Here is a 19,976-nt window from a genome sequence, read left to right as displayed (position 1 = left end):
CTTCCTGGACCGCCGCTCCGACCCCGGCTCCTACCAGGCCCTGCCCCTTCCTGCACCTCAACACGGGCCCGGCCCCGTCCTTTCCACCTCCTTGCCTCTTTCGACCCGCCCCTTCCGGCCCGCAGTTATCGGGTCCCACCCTTTCCTGACCCGGCCCTTCCGGCCCCTAGCTCTTTCTTGGCCCCGCCCCTCGCAAGCCCGCCCCCAGCCAGGCCCCGCCCGATCGGGGAAGGCCCCGCCCCCAGCCAGGCCCCGCCTCTGCCCGCCCGGTGGCGCACTGTGGGAGCGTTCCGCTTGCGCGGCCTTGGAGGGCGCAGCGGCGGCGGCAGACGCGGTGCTCGGTCATGGGGTTCCAGCCGGTGAGACCCTCGCTCCGTGCCCTGTACCCAGGGACTCCATTCCATCTGGTTCTGGTCACTCCGCTCCAGAGATGCCAGTGTCCGGTGACCCTGTCCAGAGGAACCCCCGGCCTGGGCCTGGCCGGGTGTTGGAGCTTGGGGTCGCCACCCTCCGGGCGGCTGGACGTGCGGGACGGTCATTACCTTTATCAGGGGGCCTTCCTCCGCGGGGCGGTCACGCTGCCTTCTCTCCCCACAGAGCCCAGGCGTCCTGGCCTCCCTGGGGGTGGGGCTGCTGACTCTGCTCGGCCTGGCTCTGGGCTCCTACTTGGTTCGGAGGTCCCGCCGGCCGCGGGTCACTCTTCTGGACCCCAATGAGAAGTACCTGCTGCGACTGCTGGACAAGACGGTGAGTTGCGGAGGAAGAGGGGGTAGAGGCGGGGCCAGAGTTTTCCTCCCGGTGTGAAGTGCGCAGCAGCCACCGTGGTTGGGATGTCCTGGTGAAGCACTTGTGTCATCCGTCCTCCAGACTCTGAGCCACAACACCACGAGGTTCCGCTTTGCCCTGCCCACCGCCCACCACGTTCTGGGGCTGCCTGTGGGTAAGAAGAGTGTGGCGTGGGCTCCTTTCCCTGGTACCCTAAGGGGGTGAGTCTCCTTCTGGAGTCTCTGGAAGGGCGCTGCTTTAATCTGTTTCCTCCACATCCCATTCCCCTTCCCTACCTGGCTTGATCCTCCAAGCTGTGAGGTGCCACTGGACCCTCTGTGACACTGAGCAGCCCTCCCTCCTGCCTGCGGGATTTGCTCATACCTACCCCTGAACGAACACTAGTTTTTTACCCATTGCCCAGCTCCTAACTCAACTGCTGCTAAGGTACTGATGAGAGCTTTGCCAGTGGGGGCTTATGAGGGAGCCAACTGGGGGCTCAAAGGTGAATTGTCCCTGCCTGGTAGAGCTCACTGGGACTGCAGTGGGAAGCAAGATGCCTCTGTTCTCTCCACCCTCCACGAGTTTTTTGAAAGGTAACAGGAATGCGGCACGGCAACAAGCAGCCCTTACCTAGTTCTCTACATGGCCCCCAGGGAGACACGTCTATCTCTCTGCCCGAATCGATGGCAGCCTGGTCATCAGGCCATACACTCCCGTCACCAGTGATGAGGACCAAGGCTACGTGGATCTTGTCGTCAAGGTAAGGGGGTAGGAAGGGTTCCCAGAACTCCTTACCCTACTCTTTCTGGGGTTTGCAGAAACTTCCAGGGTTCCTTTGAGAGCAGGAGACCCATGTCCTTTGTGGGTTTGAAGAAAGTCAAGTCCGTGGGCTGGAGAAAGATGGCACGTGCGGGCCCCTGCCCCAGCGCAGGAAGGCTCAGCCAGTGGGGGCTCAGAAATCAGTGACATTCCAAATAAAGTGCTTTCCATTCTGTCCTGTCAGGTGTATCTGAAGGGCGTGCACCCCAAATTTCCTGAGGGAGGGAAGATGTCTCAGTACCTGAACAGCCTGAAGATTGGGGATGTGGTGGAGTTTCGAGGCCCGAACGGGTTGCTCACTTACCTCGGGAAAGGTGACAGCCTCTGTGCTCCCTGAGCCTGTCTCCCACACCCCCAGGCCATGGTCCACGGGGCACGGGGGCTGCGAGCGCACCTGTGTGAGGGCCAAAGCTGCCCTTCTGCACATGTAGCTCTGATTTCATGGGAGGGCGAGTTTCTCGGCCCATTGATCACCCATCCACTTGACTCACCAGCCATGACAGCTGCAGAGGTTAGTAAAGCCGCCCCAGTTTCTCCCCCTGCCTCAGATTCGCCTCTCAGGCTCAGCTGTTTGGAGAGCTAGAGGTGGCTTTCCTCCCTTCCCATGGGAACAGCTGGGTGCATTAGCAAGCGTCTTGAGCTGCTCTGTGCCACTTGAGAAAGTTGATGCACACCTGGCCCCATGCCAGTCGCCCTTACCAGGGAGTGAGCCTATGCAGGAGGCAGCTGATGACTCACCATGTAGCCCTAAACTGACTGGTCCTTAATAATAGGGGACATGTAGTCCTGTCCCCATTGTCCCTCAAGTGTATTATTAGGTCTGCTCAACTGAAACCTCCACCCATGCCCCTGGGTCAGATTTCATCACAGCTGCTAAACTGGCGCGGGGCAGCTTCTCAGTTCTGCGTCCGTCCTCGGCTTTCTCTCACTGACTTCTTTCTCTTGCCCTCTCTTCGCTTCACTTCTCAGGGATTTTTAGCATTCAGCCCGACAAAAAGTCTCCAGCGGAGCCCCGTGTGGCCAAGAGCCTAGGGATGATTGCCGGTGGGACAGGTGCGTGTCGCTGGAGCCACCCTCCCGCCATTGCCGATGTTGCCATGAAAACTCGCAAGTGATCCTCGGAAGGTTTGGCAGTCATCGTCAGCAATGCCTGGGTCTCCCCAATACCTGAGAAGCAAACTCGTAAACAGAAACAAAAAAAAAACTTTAATTGACACAAAGAGAAATGAATTGTGTGGGTTCTCCCAAGACCTCACGTTAAATGGATCTAGTAACTTTTAGGTGAGAATAGAAAAGCAGCTAGAAGTAGGATCATCAAGAGGAAAGGGAATTAGCACCGGACATTTCTGTATCTTAGACGCTTTTCTCCTCGCTTTAGTATATACTTGTAAAGCGGGTACCAGTCTTCCCCTTTACCAGATGAGAAAATGTGGGTTTGGACAGGGGAGGGTGCTTCCCACAGAGTTCAGTGGTAACGGGTTGATGCCCAGCTCTGCCCAGTCCCGAAGCAGTTGCACTTGCCCTGCAAGTCCAGCGCTCCTGACGTTGAATCAGCAGGTACTTGTAGCACCTGTGACTCGAGTCCTAGCCAACAAGGGACTTTGAGAAGAGGAGTTTTGTCTATGGCCATAGTACTCTGAACAAGCCCGATCCCGTCTGATCGCGGAAGCTAAGCAGGGTCGGGCATGGTTAGTACTTGGATGGGAGACTGCCTGGGAAGGCCAGGTGCAGTAGGCGTAAAAAATAAAAAAAGGACTGTAAGCTGACAAGATCCTTACAATCTGTGAGGTCAACCAGCAGTTGCCTCACCTTAAGAAAAAAAAAGGGAGAAGAGGAGTCTTACTTAGAAGGATTTCAGCAATGTGAACTCAGGCGAACACTGAGCAAAACTACCCAACAGGTGTGAATTTCCACGAGTTCAGGATAAAGGACACATCTACCCAAGCGTAGGTGCTGGAGGCTACACGGGAAGGGACCCTAAAGGGAAACAGTGCGGTACTGAACGAGTGGATTCGGATGAAAGGGTTGGTCAGCTAGGGAGCTGGGGCGGGCGGATGTGGCCACCACACCTCTTTGTGCAGGAATCACCCCGATGCTTCAGCTGCTCCGGGCCATCCTGAAAGACCCTGAAGACCGAACTCAGTGCTGTTTGCTTTTCGCCAACCAGGTTGGTTTGCTTTTTGCAGCGCTGGGACATCAAAGTTGAGTGAGCTGGGTTTGGAGCTGCAGTACCAATGGGCAAAAATGGCCTGGTGCCTGTTCTTGCTGCTGCCCGAGGTCCTCCTGCAAAGTAGAGGACCCTCCAGTAAGGAGGACAGAGCATGGAGCCCCATTCCTTCTCTGGCCCCGAGGAAAGAAGAAAAAGCACTTAAGGAACTTCACCCCAACCATGAAAACTCTCTGCTTGGGTTTCCTTTGTTTGGTTTGCCATCTGTGCTTCTTCATACTGTGTGACTAAAGGCCCTCCTCACGCCCTGTAAGTCCTGCTTGTTCCCGAGAACTTCAGCATTCTCTTTCTGATTGGAAAGTTGCCACAATAGAGAACGCCCGTGGGCCTGGGGAGGTTCCCAAGGACCTTGCTTCCCCTTTCCGTTTCAGACTGAAAAGGACATCATCTTGCGTGAGGACCTGGAGGAGCTGCAGGCCCAACACCCCGGTCGCTTCAAGCTCTGGTTCACTCTGGATCACCCTCCAGAAGGTACCCTCTCCGTATTGGGTAACCAAAAATCAGGGCCTCGCGCCTGTGCCATTCTGGTTTCAGTGGAGCCAACCACACTCCCAAGTCTGAGTGCAGGGGCGCGGTGGTCCCCGGGCCCTCTCCCTCCGGTTCCTGTTTACCGGGGGGCGGCAGGAATGGCCGTGCTGCTGAGGCAGGCCGAGGGTGGCCACACGGCTGCTGCTACAGCCTCATGCCTCCTCGAGAGCCTTGCTCGGCCCTCCCCACCTCACGGCTCGGCACCCCCTTGCCTGCAGGCATCCGGGGTGTCAGCTCTCTCCTCTCCTCGGTATTTCAGGTTGGGCCTACAGCAAGGGCTTTGTGACTGCCGACATGATCCGGGAACACCTGCCCGCCCCAGCAGATGACGTGCTGCTGCTGCTCTGCGGGCCTCCCCCCATGGTGCAGCTGGCTTGCCACCCCAACTTGGATAGGTTGGGCTACTCACAAAAGATGCGATTCACGTACTGAGTGTCTCGTAGCTTCCCTGGTCTGTTCCGGCCACTGTCCCCAGTCAGCACTCACACTCTGTGAGCCCTAGATTTCCTTCCTGACACGGTCAGCTTGTTTTCTTTCTCCGGAGCTGAAACGGGATGGTACGTGCTGGAATAGCAACCTTGTAGCCCTGGACGAGGGCCAGGGCTGAGCCGTTCCTGGAAGGCCCCAAATCTCCCTGTGATAAAAGATTCGTGTTAGACCGTGGGTCAGAAAGAAGCATTACATTTGTTCCAGGACTGGCTAGTTCCTTGATAGCGTCACACTGTTCTTTGTGTGTGTGATGAGAAGAACAGTCAGTGTAATGGGTTTTATTTAACCTCCGGTGCTTAAACTCATAGCAGATTCTGTGTGTGAGTGCCAGATGAGGAGACTTTTAGAGTTAGTCTTGCAGAGATTGCAGGAAAGGAGGAAACGGTTTCTTCAGACCTGCAGACCTCAGAGAAAGGAATCTGAAATGCATGTTTGTGTGTCTGTCTCTCTCCACCCCTCCCCAGGCTGGAGGGGAGTGGCTATCCACAGTCTAAGACTGCTGCTTGTGGCAGGAACTTCTGGCTGTGCGAATAAAGGGGGCCGAGGCCCCAGTGTTATCCTTAAAGGGTTGTCGTGTCTGGGGTCCTTGTTTCTAAGGCTTTTCATGCTGAGAATCTTGGGAGGAATGGTTTCCTAGCACAGAACAACTTCTAGGTCTTCCAGAGAACCTTTTGAGAGTTGTACCATGTGACGAAATATGATCATCTTCGCAGCTGTCTCAGTGGAACCAGAAGCTCAGCTTCTCCCTGGAGTCTTTTAAGGTAGGGGAGAGAATACACATGACAGGGAGAGCTTTTTGAGCCCAGATCCCCCTCACAGTGGTCTTTTGGTTTGGCCACTCTTTTCCTTATTTCTTCTCTTGGCCTTTGCTTCACCACCACATGTATCCTTAAGGGCACTTAGCAAACAAATCGGAGTATTGTCTTCCTGTTTGGAAGAGAAGCCTTTAAAAAGTAACCTGACGTCACCAGCCCCAGACAGACTTGCTGGTACCCGGACAGAGCTGGCCGCCCCCAGGCCTGTCCATCCCGACTGCCCTTCTCTGCTGCAGCAGCATGACTCGGCCCACTCCCTTCTCCCAGGGCTGGGCCAGGGCAGCTTCTTCCGATCTGCTTTGCTGGTTCCATTGTGACAGAACCGCGCATCTGGCTGCATCTGGCTCAGGAGGAATGTCAGCATTGTTTTTCTGCATGGGCTACGTATTGTTCTCCCTGGGCAGAGTCATCAGTAAATTCTGTTCTTGCACTTCCATCCAACACCTCTTGATCGGTCAGTACGTGTTTGCCTCCAGCTGTGTATACAGTGAGAGACAGTTGACTCTCTCACCTCCAGAAAGGGAAATCTAGCTTAGGGTGGTTGGGTTCAGATAGTGAAGCAACCCAGCACAGAGAATGTCCCACCTGCTCACCAGGTGGGACATTCTGCCTTGTTTTGCACTGGTTTCTGCCTCATCCACTCAACATACAGACATTTAAGGACCTGCCACGTGCCAAGACTGTGCTCAGCCCTGAGGATATGAATGTGACCAAGAGTAGTCTTAGACCCTGCCAAAGAACTCGTCTGGAGTAAGATAGACAAGTGATAGTTACAACACAGTGTGATTGGTACTATAGTAGAGACACAAGGTGTGGGTTGCAGAGACTCAGAGGAAGAGGAAGAAAAGAATTCACGTTGCCAAGTTAACAGCCATCGGCTAGGCACTGCTAAATGCCGTCATGTAATGTAATCCTAATGATAATCCTGTGAGTCTTAGATTAAGGATTTGGCAAAGGTCATACAGCTGTTCCCTCTGAAGAAAATTAAACTCAGTCATGTGGACTATGAGTGTTTCTGAGGGTTTTGTACAGCGAGCAACACATAATAGCTAATGTTTATGAAGCATTTGCCTGGCATCGTACTAAGCTTGCATAAATTATCTCACTTAACACTGACATAGACCCAGTGAAATAGTGATTTAATCCCAATTTTCCAAAGAGGTAATTACCATTTTGAGCAGTTCAGTAATTATCATTTTGAGCAGCTCAGGATCATGGTTGGCCAGGGACAGAAAGCTGGGTCTCTGTGAGTCCAGAGCCCAGTTTTTTAACCCGCCCCAAGAGAGCTGCCCCCGCTGCTGCGAGGCACCCACCTGAGGCTATAATCTAGTACCTCTCTGCATCAGGATAGCGCTGGTTACGCACCGGCCTTCAGAGAACTGAGAAAATGGTCTGTCCCGCAGATCATGTGTTGTACGCTTCAGAGGAGGGCCATATCCCTCTGTCATCTCCCAGACGCACACTCCAGGGCCACCACTCCGGCCGCAAGGTGGGAGCACGAGTTCTCAAGCAAGACTAGTCAGTGTTCATGACAAGAAATAACATGAGCCAAACTTAGGTCTGGCCCAGTGCCTTGCACGTGATAGGCGCTCAATAAATATTTGTGGGAGGGAGGGACCAGGCGGTTGAAGAAGGATCAAGTGTTTCGAAGGCCGGGCGACCGGCGTCGGTCACAGGAGATGCAGGAAATGGCCCAGCGTAGACGGCGGGTGCGCGGCGGGGTTCGGGGGCGCCGCCGGGGTGTGGTCCCGCAGGGCGGGGGCGGGGCCGGGGCGGGGCCGGGCCGGAGGGGCGGGGCCGTGGTGGGGCCGCGGGGGGCCGCGCGCGGAGGTGACGTCGAGGGCTGTGCGCCCCTTCCGGCGCGGAGCGCGTAAGGCTCGGGGCCGCTCGGCCGCAGGCCGCTTCCAGCGCCGCGGGATGTAGCGCCCGGTCCGCGGCCCCCGCCCCTAGCCGAGCCCGCCGCCCGGCCGTAAGTTCCCGGGGACGCCGCAGCGAGCGAGCGGGAGGGAATCGGTGCAGCGCGGGGGCCCGGGCGTCTCGGACCAGGCCTGCTGCGGGGTCGCCCCGAGCGTCCCGAGACCCCGGTCCTGGAGCCGGCCGGGCCTCCCGGCTTCGCGGCTGTCAGGGTTGTAAACATTTCCGGCCCCTCCCACAGCGCGCCGCCTCCGAGGCGACCTCGGAAGCCACCATAGGGCGGGTCGGCTGCCCGTCCTCCAGCTTTCTCCAGCGGCCGGCAGTTCTGCTGGGCTCTGTGTCTCCCCAGCCCCGCCGGCGGGCGAGACGTCTGGATTCAGGCTCCGGCTTGGGACCGGCCAGGCCTGAGCTAAGGCTGGTCCCCAGGCCCCCGCGCGAGGCAAGTGGGGTGTGGGGGTGCGGGCCTGGGTCCCACCGGGGAGCACCTGCCTGCCTTCGGTGGCCTGGGAGCCCTGAGTTCCTCGCCCAGCAGTCTTTGGCAGACCAGACCGTAACAGTGCTCACACCTTGCTGTTGGAGAAGGGGAGGTTGGTGAACGATTTACCTTTATTTAAGGTAGTCGTAAAGGCGGAAATGTTAGCAAGATCTAAACTACTTTGGGGGAAATCGGCATCACCTTCCCTCAGAAATCTCGTGTCGATGTAGCCGTCTTACGTTTGAGACTTGAGCTTCACGCCTGCGATTTTTAAGGGCTATGCACTTTCCCTCAGTCCCTCGTGGTTCGCAGGCGGTCGGAAACTGGCGACGCGCATTTCAGTTGACAGTCTCAGGTGTCAGTGGGGCGATAGGAGGGCTACATAGTACTTCGCTGGACACACCGTGGTATTTCCCCCCGCGTATTTAGAAGGCAGACTGGAAAACAGCAGGGATTTAAGCGGCCAATTTAAATCAAGTAAACACTGTAATGGCTGGTTCTTCTCTGAAATGAAGTAGTGTGTTCTGTTCACTGCTTTTGTCTCTCGGTAGGGGTTGGGTCACCTGTCGTGGTGCAGCTGCTGTTCCTGATGCTTTTGTAGCGTCTGTACAGTAGTAGGAATTCAGAATGGGTGGTGCTAACAGATTGCAGTATCAGGGTAGCAGGTCCCAGCTCCAGCCACTAAATTTCTTTATTCCAGGAGTAACTTCTGTTCCCCTGTAGATGGGACTTGGGGAAGCAGACTTCAAAGCTTGTGTGCTGCCTGTGAAGGTCCGTGATAGAATAGACCGCCACGAAACTACCTACTTGCAAAGTAGGATCTGAAAGCATTTTGTTCTCAGTGGCCAAGAAATGACGTGATTCCCGAGAAATTAAAAAAAAATAAATAAGAGAAGAAAAGAAATGAACCAGCCACTTTGCCTGCAAGTAGAAAGAATCTCAGGCCAGTCTCAGGAAGCAGCAGTACCCTACCAGCCCCGCTGCTCATGGGTAGGGTATGCCCCTGCAGGGGGGCTTTTAGGCTCCCTTGAGTTTCTTCAGTCTGGTCTCCTGTTACCTTTCTAGACTCCCTTATGGAAAAGCAGGTCATTCGCTGCCCTGGGGGCTGTTCTTTCAAGGTGCTGTGTTCATACCGCTGTACCCTCCTAGAATGCCCTGCTCCCAGCGTTCCCTGTCAGGGCCCTTTCTGAAATCTCCCACTGAATTTGTGCTCCTTTCTTGGCCAGTAAGTTCATTCTCTATTTGCTAGGCAATTTCCCTAGGAGATCTCTATTTTTCTATAATTAAGCCAAACTGAAATTCTTTGAATACTCCTGACACATTATTCTGTCCCATCTACTTGCAGTCACACTGGTGAACTAAACAGGCATCTGTACATCCCAAAGCTTTATTCCTTATAGTGGAGTTTTTTCTAATCTGTTCAGGATCAAAAAGACCATTTCTGTTGGGATGGCTTTAACTGGTGAAGAGCTAGGAAGGGAAATAGGGCGGTGACTCTCGGCGTCAAGTAGGAGGCCCTGTTATTGCATATGGGTAATTTTGAAACATAGGCTTTTGCCTCGACCATTTTTCCCCGAGCAGTGCTACGAAACCACCTTTCCTGACGAAGAGAGTACGTGGACAAGATGGCTGTATTCTTTGTCTTTACTGCTACACTAGTCTTGCTTTAAAACAGTGAGAGTCAGACGTAGGTGCAGCCAACCCGTGGACTCTCTAAGGGTACAGGGACCCCAAATTAGGAACTTCTTTGTACCTTTAACTCCAGGAAAGGAGTGTGCTCCAGCTTGGAAAACTTAGGAACTGGATAAATGTCTCAAAAACTGCGAGCAAAATAAACTCTCCAGCTAACTGCCTAGAGATTAAGAATCAGCCCTGTCCCGGGCTTGGCACAAGACTATCTTACTTACAAGAGCACAAACAGCTCTCTGGCTCCCCAGCTTCGTTCGCTAATATCGTAGTTTATCCAGTGGGAAAGCTTAGTGGTAATAGTTTATTAGCTCAAATTGGAGAAATCCCATCTAAAATGCGATCCGCGGAGTTTGGCCCAGTTATATTTTGCTGTGTTAGGTGTGGTGAGTTTGAGGTGAAATGTGTTTGCTCTAAAGTGCCAAGGAGGATACAGAAGGCTGGCGGGAAGCTGAAGTGCATGTGGCTCTCCGGAATGCTCCCACAGAGTCCGCAGCTTTCATAGAATGAAGATCCGGGCCCTGCGTGGCTGCCGGTTGTTTGTGAGTGGCCCTCTCGGCAGAGCTTCCATCTTCAGGTCCTAATCTTACTTGCCCTTCTTTCTTGCCAGACCTCTGATCCGTGTCTCTCCCTTCTCTGTCTGCGTCGCTGCAGTTCAGAAGACCAAAGTGGGCGGTGGACTTTGCTCCCTTGGTGGCGTCCTCGGGCATACTCGAGTGCATGATAACGTGTGTGTGTGATGACTTAGAGCTGGCAGCTGATCTGTGAGTTAACTGGGGCGTTAGGTTTAGTGACTCTGGGTCTAGGGAGCGTAGGAGCTAGTGACGGAGGAGCTGGAGGGATTCCGAAGAATGAGCAGAAAGCGATTTGGCCTGAAAGAGAAAGGACTGATGATGGCCAAGAGACTAAGGTCACCCTAAGAGAACACTGGACTTGGGAGCACAGAACCTTTCAGACCAGTAGCGGAAGTTACAGCAATACCAAGCTAGGTTCCGCATCTGACCTCAGGCCCCGGTTGCCCAACTTCAAGTTGGCCTCTGTTATTCTCATAGCCTTTTGGTCACCCAGGGACCAAAACCGAACTGAGCTGTGGCCATTCTGGTTTAGAGGTTCTCCCTAAAGAACCTCATGTATGAGTTGGTCACCCATGTAGTCATGTGCACCAGAACCTGGGGAGACTCTCTGCGCCCGCAGCGCTGCCAGCAGTAAGCTACGCCACGTGCGTTCCCCTTTCATGACTTACTCTCCGAGATGCCAAAGCTATGGATGTTTGCTCTGGTATGAATTCTTACTTAGTAAAGGTGTTGATTCGGCAGTACTTCACTTTGAGAAAATAGGTTTTGTGGTCAGCCTATTGAAAAAGATTTCCCCTGTTCCTTCTCACGGGGGCTGCCTGTCTCCTGAGGTTTCAGGGGCCTCCCGTTTTCTGTTCTCCGTGAGCTCCACTGTCAGCTGCGACTGTGTCTGTCTTGCACACTTGAAGAAAGAGGAACTCCTCTGTGCTGACACGTGCAAAGGTCCGCGGTCCAGTGGCTAGATGTCTCGGGCTAGATGTGCCTGTCGCTCTCGGCCGTGCATGTGAGTGGAGCATTGCACGACTGACGGTCTTAAAACTTGAGGGTTGCCCTCACCTGGCCACGTGAACACAACTATAGTCCCTGACAAGGACTTGCGATTACTCTTGGCTGAAAAAAAGAACTGGTATGCGATGGTGAAGTCATTTGTACAGGGGCCAGCTATGGGAGAGAGTCTCCCCCTTGGGAACAGAGTCACACTCACTGCCCACTGCTGTAAAAGATTCGGGTTCTGTAAGCTCACGTGTCCACTCCCGTGACAGCTCGCTCCGTGTGCAGGTGTTACCGGGCCCTCTTCGCACGGCCCTAAGCGGCGCAAGAAAACGCCAACGTCCTGGCTGCTGCTGTGGCTGGCGGTGACGATCCCCTTTGTTTCTGGGAGAAAAACACTAGGTAGTGGAACACTTTGGGCACTTTCCCCTCTTTTCAATATTATTTTCTTCTCCCTGAGGCCTGATTAAAGACAACTGTCTGGACCCTAACTCAGGAAAACCTGAAGTTTTTTAAGACTTTTCCTGGAAAACCAAGGTCTGAGTTTCTTTGGTTTTCCTAAAGGATCTGTGTGCCTGTCTCTGGTTTCTGAAACCTGATTTGAGCGGGGCTCAGGCGTGACCTGCGGTGGCAGGGGCAGGCTCTTGCCAAGCCGGTTGTTTGGTATGTGTCAGGCAAGGGGCAGCGCTGCCTCCTCGTCCTCAGCTTCCTGCTTCCAGGTAGGTTGTTGGTTACTTTCAGGAGTGATTGTGATGAAAGCTTGTTATCCAAGCATTGAACCCAGGCTGTAATCCTATAACAGAATTAGTAGACCTTGCAGAGGAATTAACCACTGGGCATCTCGCCCACAACCAAGCTGCTTTTGCATGCAAGGCACCCTTGTCAGCCTTGCTAGATAAAAGCCGACTGCATCTGGTTGGCGTTTAATTCCTTTCTCAGCTCGGGAGGTTGTGTAGCATTTACAGCCAGCCAGGTGCTGACTTCATATTTTTGCTCCACAATCTCAAAACCAGACCTTTATTGGGCAGAAGAGCTTTGGGAATGACAGGCTATTTCTTCTCACTGAATGGGCCCTATGCCTGCGGGAGGGTGTTGAGGTCAGTAGCCGTTTTTCTGTGGTGACAGTTTGGTACAAAAACTCAGGCCCTTTGAAGGCAAGCAACCAGGTGTTATATTTTCAGCCTTATTGGTAAGATTAGTGAGGTTCTGAGTGAAGGTGATATTGAAGAAGGAGAGGAAGAAATCGATTTCGTTTTGGCGATGTATCGTCCCGTAGAGCCGGAGGCAGGCTGTGCATTCATTAGCTCGTGCCTTATTCAGCGCTGACTTGTGGCAGTGGTACTGGGAGGGGAAAAAATTGTCAACAGCCTTCGTGTTTGTGTTTGCTTTCAGTGTCTGCCACCACAGGGGCTCTCTGCCCTGCCCCTCGGGCTGAGACAACCCAGCCTTTCCCCAAACTGAAGCTGCAGGGTATTGAGGTACCAGCCAGATGTCCTCTCACAAAGGACCCGTGGTGGCACAGGGCAGCGGGGCTCCCGCCAGTGACAGGGACACGGACACGGTGGAGCTGGCTGAACTGGGACCCCTGCTAACAGAGAAGGGCAAACGGGCCATCGCCACCCCAACCAAAGTAAGTGGTGTCCCCGGAGCCAGTCCCTGGATCGGTCTCTCCTTAGACCCCGTGCATCTCCGTCTGTTAAGATTTCCGCCCGCTTCCCGACAGGACGCGCGGCACCCTGGGGTGCCTGTCTCAGTCCTTACCCTGCTGTACGATGAGCGCCTTTTTCTTTGTCTGTTTTTCCCACTGTAAAATCTCACGAGCTCACTCGTCTTGAGAACCCAGTGCTGAGCACAGGCCTAAAAGTCAGTAAGTAGCAAGCATCTGGGAGCGAGTGAGGAGCGGCTAGGGCTGGGTGTGGCTTCCGGTAACCAACAAAATCCCTGTATCTATGACAAGATAGAAGTCTCTCTCCAGGAAAAGAATTCTAGATGGAACCAACCCAAGGCTGACACAGAGGCTCCACCACTTTTGGGCACCTTCTAGCTCCTCCGTTCTTGATACGTTACGCATCACGCCCGCACCCTGCAGCACGGGCGGGCCGAGGCGGAGCGGGGCCTGGGCTGTCTGGCGCCCCGCCACAGCCCGTCAGCCAGAACTTGGTTCTGCAGTCGCCTCCGGCTGCAGCGGCCCTAGGGCAACGTGGTCTTCTCATGGGGCCATAGCGAAAGTACAGTCCCGTTGCCACCCAAGAACTCTCACTGAGGACCAGAGAGTGCGGACATTGGGGTAGACAGACAGGAACCAGTATCACAGAATCGAAGAGGGACCAGGGACCATCTCCAGGAGAGAGGGGGTTGCTCAGGGAAGGTGCTGAAGTGCCAGGCTCTCCATGCTTGTGGCTCACAGCCTGGCACACAGAGGGACGTCTCCTTGGTGGGCAGATGCTTCCCACACGTGCACACTTTGTGTTGGGCCCCTCCGGGTGCAAAGCCGTGCTGCCTCTGCCGCAGAACCGGTCCTGAGGCCCTCGGCCTCCTGGGAGCCGCTCTGCAGATGTCGATCCAGGCGTCGGAGCGTCCCCAGTGTCAAGTGAACCGGGAACCGGGACGCATTTCAGTTGTTACGGGGAGCTCCGAGACGCCGTCTTTCCTGTTTTTTCGAGAATTTAGTGTCTGGGGGAGAGAAGTGTTTGGGAAGCATCCTGGAGACGAGGGTGGGGACTCGAACTTCAGTGTCGTAAGCTCATTAACTGTCGTTCTCTGGGAGCAGAGGCTGGGCACAGAGCGATGAGTTTGGGTTTCTCTGTTTATCTCCGATCTGAAACAGTTTATGCGATGACTCCTGGCACTGGTTTCCGTTTATCTTTTCCCTACAGGCTGAAGAGCAAGCATGCCCAGTGCCTCCGGAAGAGGAGGAGGAGGTGCGGGTCCTGACACTTCCCCTGCAGGCCCACCATGCCATGGAGAAGATGGAGGAGTTCGTGTACAAGGTGCAGCCAGGGAGCCTCCGTCCCGGGGTGGGCGGGGCGGCGGGCTTCGGGGCGCCCCCGCGGCCAGCGGGCACCTGTGCGCACGCGTGGGGCGTGTTTCTGCTTGAGTGAGTCCGGGGGGAAGCCAGCTAAGTTCTTCCTGACTAATGTGCTAGGCGTCGCTCAAAATATATTCTAAACCAGGAGTTCTTAAATTGTTTGCTATCGATCCCTTTGACGATCATCAGAACGTTGAAATGTGATCTCATAATACGGGCTCCTTTATTAATAAATTAAACATGCATTAATGACAAGCTATAACATATTTTATTAAAATGTGTAAGTTCTAAGTAGTGATGAGTACAAACTATTTCAGTATCTGCAAAACTGATGTATGAAAATATCTGCGATTTCTCTTAGGGACAGAGTCACAAGTTCTAATACTATGGTTTGTTGCTCACATATGTAATTGAGGGAAATGTTAAATTTTAGTTAAAGGCGAGCGAACATGAAGATAATTTTTTTTCCATCCGAATTTCCATCTACTCCCCGGATTCTGTCCCTGTCCATGTACCCCCTAGGGTAAGAACCCCTGCTCTAAAAGCACAGTGTGACCCAGTAAGAATTTAGAATCTAATGGGAAGGGGTTTAGAGCAGGGGGCAGCCAAAATCTCCTGGAAGAGAGGGGCAAAGTGGGGCTAAAATGTATGATTTTAAAAAGCCACATATACAATTTCTATTTCTTTTCTTTACTGTATTTACTGAATTTTGAAATTTCAAGGAGGTCCTACCGTATTTTCATTAAATACTTTCGCTGAAGTATATTCAGATAAACTGACACAAGGACAAAGGATTTAAGAAAAGTGCTGAGGATACGGATTGGCGCCGTGACAGGCTCATCCGTGCTCTGTCTTGGCTCTGCCCAGGGCCAGGCTGGTCTCCACGTGACCTGAGCCATCCAGAGCGTGGCCGATGCTCTCCCAGTCTGACCCTTGCCAGGCCTCTTCCTTGGGAAGGCTCGCGTTATTGAGGGCCCTGCTAGCAGAGAATGCATGTGTAGCTGGCTGTCGGACCACACAGAGTGAGGGCCACCAGCACCTGCACAGTCGAGAACCCGTTGGTAACTTTGGACTCCCCAGAAGTGTCAGTCACCCCGTGGTATCTGCGGGGGCTTGGTCCCAGGGCCCCCACAGGGTGTTCGGGCCCCTTGTCTGGAGTGGTGTAGGTCAGTGTGTGCAGTCGGCCCCTGCATCTGGGGTCGGCGGAATCCGTGGCTGTGACAGCTGTGAATATGAAGGGCCAACTGCACGTTTAGTGCACAAAATCTGTGTGTAAGTGGACGTGCAGTTCACAGCATGTGTTCAAGGGTCGCCTGTGCTCTAGGTCTGGGAAGGGCGCTGGAGGGTCATCCCATACGATGTGCTCCCGGACTGGCTGAAGGACAACGACTACCTGCTGCACGGCCACCGGCCACCCATGCCGTCCTTCCGAGCTTGCTTCAAGAGCATCTTCCGCATCCACACAGAGACTGGCAACATCTGGACCCATCTGCTCGGTGAGCGACACCGAGGGAAGTGCCGTCCCCTTGTCCGCTGCGGGGCCAGGGGTCGGACAGCCTTTGTCCCGGGAGGAAGAGGGACAAGTCGTCCTGATGGAGTGGTCGCTGGCCTCGTGTGAGCTTGGTTGACTCTTGGCACTGATCTTTAAGACCATGGGCGGCGGGGTGGCGGGGCGGACACCGGAGAAGCGGGACCTGCGTGGCGACACTTCTTTTTCGTAAATTCCCACAGCAAAATGCCAGCATTTTGAAACGGTCTCATTTGGGTCTGTGCGACAGGCGCCATTTTCCCTGGCCGCGGTCCCCACAGCTGGGCCCTGCGGTTTTAGTGCGGGTCTGGCGCCATCCGCGTCACCACGCGCTCCCTGTCCCCTCTTGGTCCCTCCAGGTTTCGTGCTGTTTCTCTTTCTGGGGATCTTGACCATGCTGAGGCCGAACATGTACTTCATGGCCCCGCTGCAGGAGAAGGTGGTCTTCGGGATGTTCTTCCTGGGTGCGGTGCTGTGCCTCAGCTTCTCCTGGCTCTTCCACACCGTCTACTGTCACTCGGAGAAAGTCTCGCGGACCTTTTCCAAGTGAGATGGGAGGACATCAGTAGGGCAGATGCGCGCGCTGCTGTCTCATCTCGTGACCCCCATGCTACTGAGCACTGGGGCCCCAGTGACTCCTAGTGCTGCCGCGCTGTGCCGGAGGACAGGCTCTCGATCTCGTGGGTGCCGTGGGGCGATGGAGCTTTTCCCTTAAACCCCTCACAGAAAATTCCCGGAGCCCAGTTGTGGGGCGTGTTTCTGCTCCATGTGGAACTCAGAAGTGTCCATGGGCTGCTTTCCAAGGCCACGTCCCCAGTGCCATCTTACCTTCTTGTCGGCCTAAGCCAGGCAGGGCGTGTCGTGTGCTCCGCTGGGTCCCGCCGGGTCGTACTTATCTCTGCCACCCATGCCTCGCTGGGGCCACAGAGGTCCTTCATCTAGGGCTTTCCATCGTCCCCAGCTCCAAGCTGGGAGTGCCATCTGCGTGCTTGTTTTGTTGTGATTGTTGGTGTTGGTGGTGCTGGCGGGTGACTTTGTTTTTCCAGTAACACCAGTAACAGGGACACGTTTTTATCGGTTAAAAAGTCAGAACAGAACCGTGCCCCTTAAAAATACTCCCAGCTGAAAAGTTCGCTATTTAGAACGTGGCCTTCCAGAGCCCTCCTCAGTGTAAGCAGGTGCCGCGGGCTTCCGACAGCTCCCGAGTTAAGTGCCCGCTGGGGATGTGGCCCTTCACCTCCGAGGGAGGGAGAGGAAGTCCCGTGAGCGGGGATCTTAGAACCATTTCCACTGCACGCTAGAAGTGCCTGCCCTTGTGGAGTTTCGACCCGGGATGTAGGCTGTATGTAAGGCATGTGGGAAGCAGGGGGCACTGGGGATGGTCACATCTGGCAGCAGGTGAAGAACAGAAAGAAGCAGTTAATCGAGCGTAAGACTTCCTCACTTCCCCCTCCGTCCACGTGCCCGCTCCCGTGGTCTCTTCCAGGCTGGACTATTCGGGGATCGCTCTGCTGATCATGGGGAGCTTTGTGCCCTGGCTCTACTACTCCTTCTACTGCTCCCCGCAGCCCCGGCTCATCTACCTCTCCATCGTCTGTGTCCTGGGCATTTCCGCCATCATTGTGGCACAGTGGGACCGGTTTGCCACCCCCAAACACCGGCAGACGAGAGCAGGTGGGTAGGGGGACAGTGTAACCTTACAGGTATTTGGACCTCAAGCCTGATAGGCTGGACCCCAGGCCCTCAGGTTTCAGTTGGCGGACCCCACCCAGGCCCTGGTTTGTGTTTAGCGCATTCGGAACAGCGTGGATTTTCAGAGCTCACTCCCCCCGAAGTGTCGTACCATCGCAGTAGAACCCTGATAGGACACAGATACCAAGCTGGCCAGTTAGCGGCAACAGAGAGATGACCCCTCTTCCGTTTGGGTTGAGAAAGTTAGGAATGTACACAGCACGGCCATTGTAGTGCCTTGAGCTCTAAGCACGCGAAGCAGGGCTGAAAGCGGAGTGCCTGGACTGTGTCGCTGCGGGCCCACGTCGCCGACAGCAGTAAAGCAGCACCCCCATCTCACAGGGCGCAGGCCTCGAGCAGCGTTCACGCAGGCGCTGGCGGAGCCTGCACCGAGATGCACGGACATCCTGAGGCTCTCGCCTGAAGCTTTGTCACTTGCAGTGACACAGCAGTTACCTCTTTAGACTTTTCAGTGTCTGGCATGTGTTACCCTCCGGATAAAGGGACGGACTCCTCCTGGAGCACTGGGCACGGGCCAGGCACTGTGCTCTCACAGGGTGTCTGTGAAAATGGAGAAGGCGGACCCTGCCTTCCGGGCGTGTGGCGTGCAGTGGCGTTGAGACGGGTGCCCGTTCTTTCCTTCCTCTGCCCTTACGTGTGTATCCCAGAGCCACGGACAGCTTCTGAGCTGGCGTGTCTGCCTGCTCGGGGTCAGAGTCCTGGTGACCTCAGGCTTTTATGATCTGAACGGGAAAGCCATCCTGCTCCTCCCTGGCTCGCAAACCACCTAAAGCCTTGCCATCTAGCTTCTGTACCCAGGTCGGCCATCAGAGGCTTTTGACTTCGTGTGCACCTGTGCTTCCTAACAAGCGAGGCGTGAGGCCTGTTTGCTCTCGGCGCCGCTCGAGGGCGGCGCTGCCTTAGCTCTCGCCGGGCCTTCCCGGCCGGATGCCCGAGGCGCATGTGCCGGCCGTGGCCGTGCTCCGTCCCGGAGCCGAGTTCCCTGGCCTGAAAGTAGCGCTCGTGGTGGACATTTGGCTCCAGAGTGGGGCAGTGGCTGCCTCCTCCTTGACGGCCCTGTGTCTGCCCCGACAGGCGTGTTTCTGGGCCTGGGCTTGAGTGGCGTGGTGCCCACCATGCACTTCACCATCGCCGAGGGCTTCGTCAAGGCCACCACAGTGGGCCAGATGGGCTGGTTCTTCCTCATGGCTGTGATGTACATCACCGGAGCCGGTCTGTACGCCGCTCGAATCCCCGAGCGCTTCTTCCCTGGAAAGTTCGACATATGGGTAAGGAGACCGCCCCGCGAGGCCTCGGGGCCGGGCCGGCCTGAGGTTTGGGGCGCAGATGCGTGCGTGGGGGGCGGCGGGTGACCAATAGCAACATTTTGGTACATTGCTGACAGGACTTTTAAAAAATTTTCTACCGTAAAGATACCATTTTGAGGTGATAAAAATTTTTACGGAGGGACCGGAAGAGGCGCGCGCCGCTCCTCGCGCCCACCCCTCCTGGCCGTGTCCTGAGGGCTCTGCTCTTGTCCTTCCGCAGTTTCAGTCTCATCAGATTTTCCACGTCCTGGTGGTGGCAGCAGCCTTCGTCCACTTCTACGGGGTCTCCAACCTTCAGGAATTCCGCTACGGCCTCGAAGGTGGCTGCACCGACGACTCCCTTCTCTGAGCCTGGCCACCTGACGGGCGAGGGACCTCCCAAGTGCTTTTAAGAATAACTTCTTTGCTGCAGTGAGAGGGAGAGTCTGAGTTGTCTGTTTGCAGGAGAAACTCTTAGGGATTCGGTCCAGCGAGCTCCAGCCTGCTGCCCCCTGGCAACAAGCCTTCCATTTCCTGGCGGAGGAGGGCGGGTGGTTGACTCAGCTGTGCCCCTCCTTGCAGCCCCCTCCTCAGCAAGGCGACTGCGTCCCCTCACAGAGTACTTCGAAGCTCACGTTGAGATTTTATCCTCCTCCAACCATTTTGGGAAAAAAAACGATGGACTGGGACTCTTCGGAAATTCTGTTTCTGGAAGGAAATGTCCCTCCCTGACCCCCGTCCTTACTTTGTAACCTGGCTTATAACAGGCCATCCGTTTTTGTAGCACACTTTTCAAAAAGAAAAAAAAAAAAAACCCGGTCCCATCCTTCTAGAGCCTGGGCCTGCTCACACAGCAGGAAGAGTAGGGTCGCCAACTTCGATGTAGCCCCGCGAATCATGGCAGTGTGTCCAGGCTCCGGATAACTTGAGTTTTAATTTTTTTTCTTGGCAGAGTAATGTAAAATTAAAATGGGGAAAGATATTTAATATTTAATACTAAGCTTTAAAAAGAAACCTGCTATCATTGCTATGTATCTTGATGCAAAGACTATGATGATAATAAAAGAAAGTACAGAAGACAGTTAGCGTTCAGAGA

The 19,976-nt window shown here is 54.8% G+C and overlaps 2 protein-coding genes and 1 pseudogene across 3 annotated transcripts; all 3 read left to right on the top strand.

Moving 5' to 3' along the window:
• Positions 1–234: 234 nt before the first annotated feature.
• On the top strand, positions 235–5,396 carry LOC105296920 (NADH-cytochrome b5 reductase 1). The gene is made up of 9 exons (XM_011367294.2): positions 235–359; positions 598–747; positions 868–940; positions 1,422–1,528; positions 1,772–1,901; positions 2,557–2,640; positions 3,669–3,754; positions 4,186–4,285; positions 4,602–5,396. The coding sequence occupies exons 1-9, from the start codon at positions 345–347 to the stop codon at positions 4,772–4,774; spliced, it is 918 nt and encodes a 305-aa protein (XP_011365596.1). The 5' UTR covers positions 235–344; the 3' UTR covers positions 4,775–5,396.
• On the top strand, positions 3,206–3,324 carry LOC111744300 (annotated as a pseudogene).
• A 2,074-nt stretch (positions 5,397–7,470) lies between the features above and the next one.
• On the top strand, positions 7,471–19,976 carry ADIPOR1 (adiponectin receptor 1). 2 transcript variants are annotated; one of them, XM_011367292.2, is made up of 9 exons: positions 7,494–7,615; positions 7,802–7,999; positions 12,679–12,916; positions 14,163–14,276; positions 15,639–15,810; positions 16,202–16,388; positions 17,329–17,516; positions 18,669–18,862; positions 19,122–19,961. In XM_011367292.2, exons 3-9 carry the CDS (start codon positions 12,776–12,778, stop codon positions 19,248–19,250), a joined length of 1,125 nt encoding a protein of 374 aa, XP_011365594.1. In that variant the 5' UTR covers positions 7,494–7,615; positions 7,802–7,999; positions 12,679–12,775; the 3' UTR covers positions 19,251–19,961. The 2 variants fall into 2 exon arrangements, with proteins under 2 accessions (XP_011365595.1, XP_011365594.1); XM_011367293.1 differs by lacking the exon at positions 7,802–7,999 and having other exon boundaries at positions 7,471–7,615; positions 19,122–19,976.

The sequence above is a fragment of the Pteropus vampyrus genome, unplaced genomic scaffold (assembly GCF_000151845.1).
Source record: "Pteropus vampyrus isolate Shadow unplaced genomic scaffold, Pvam_2.0 Scaffold131, whole genome shotgun sequence".
NCBI lineage: Eukaryota > Metazoa > Chordata > Mammalia > Chiroptera > Pteropodidae > Pteropus > Pteropus vampyrus.
Note: the sequence above shows the minus strand (reverse complement) of the source record. Positions and strands in the feature narration are given on the sequence as shown.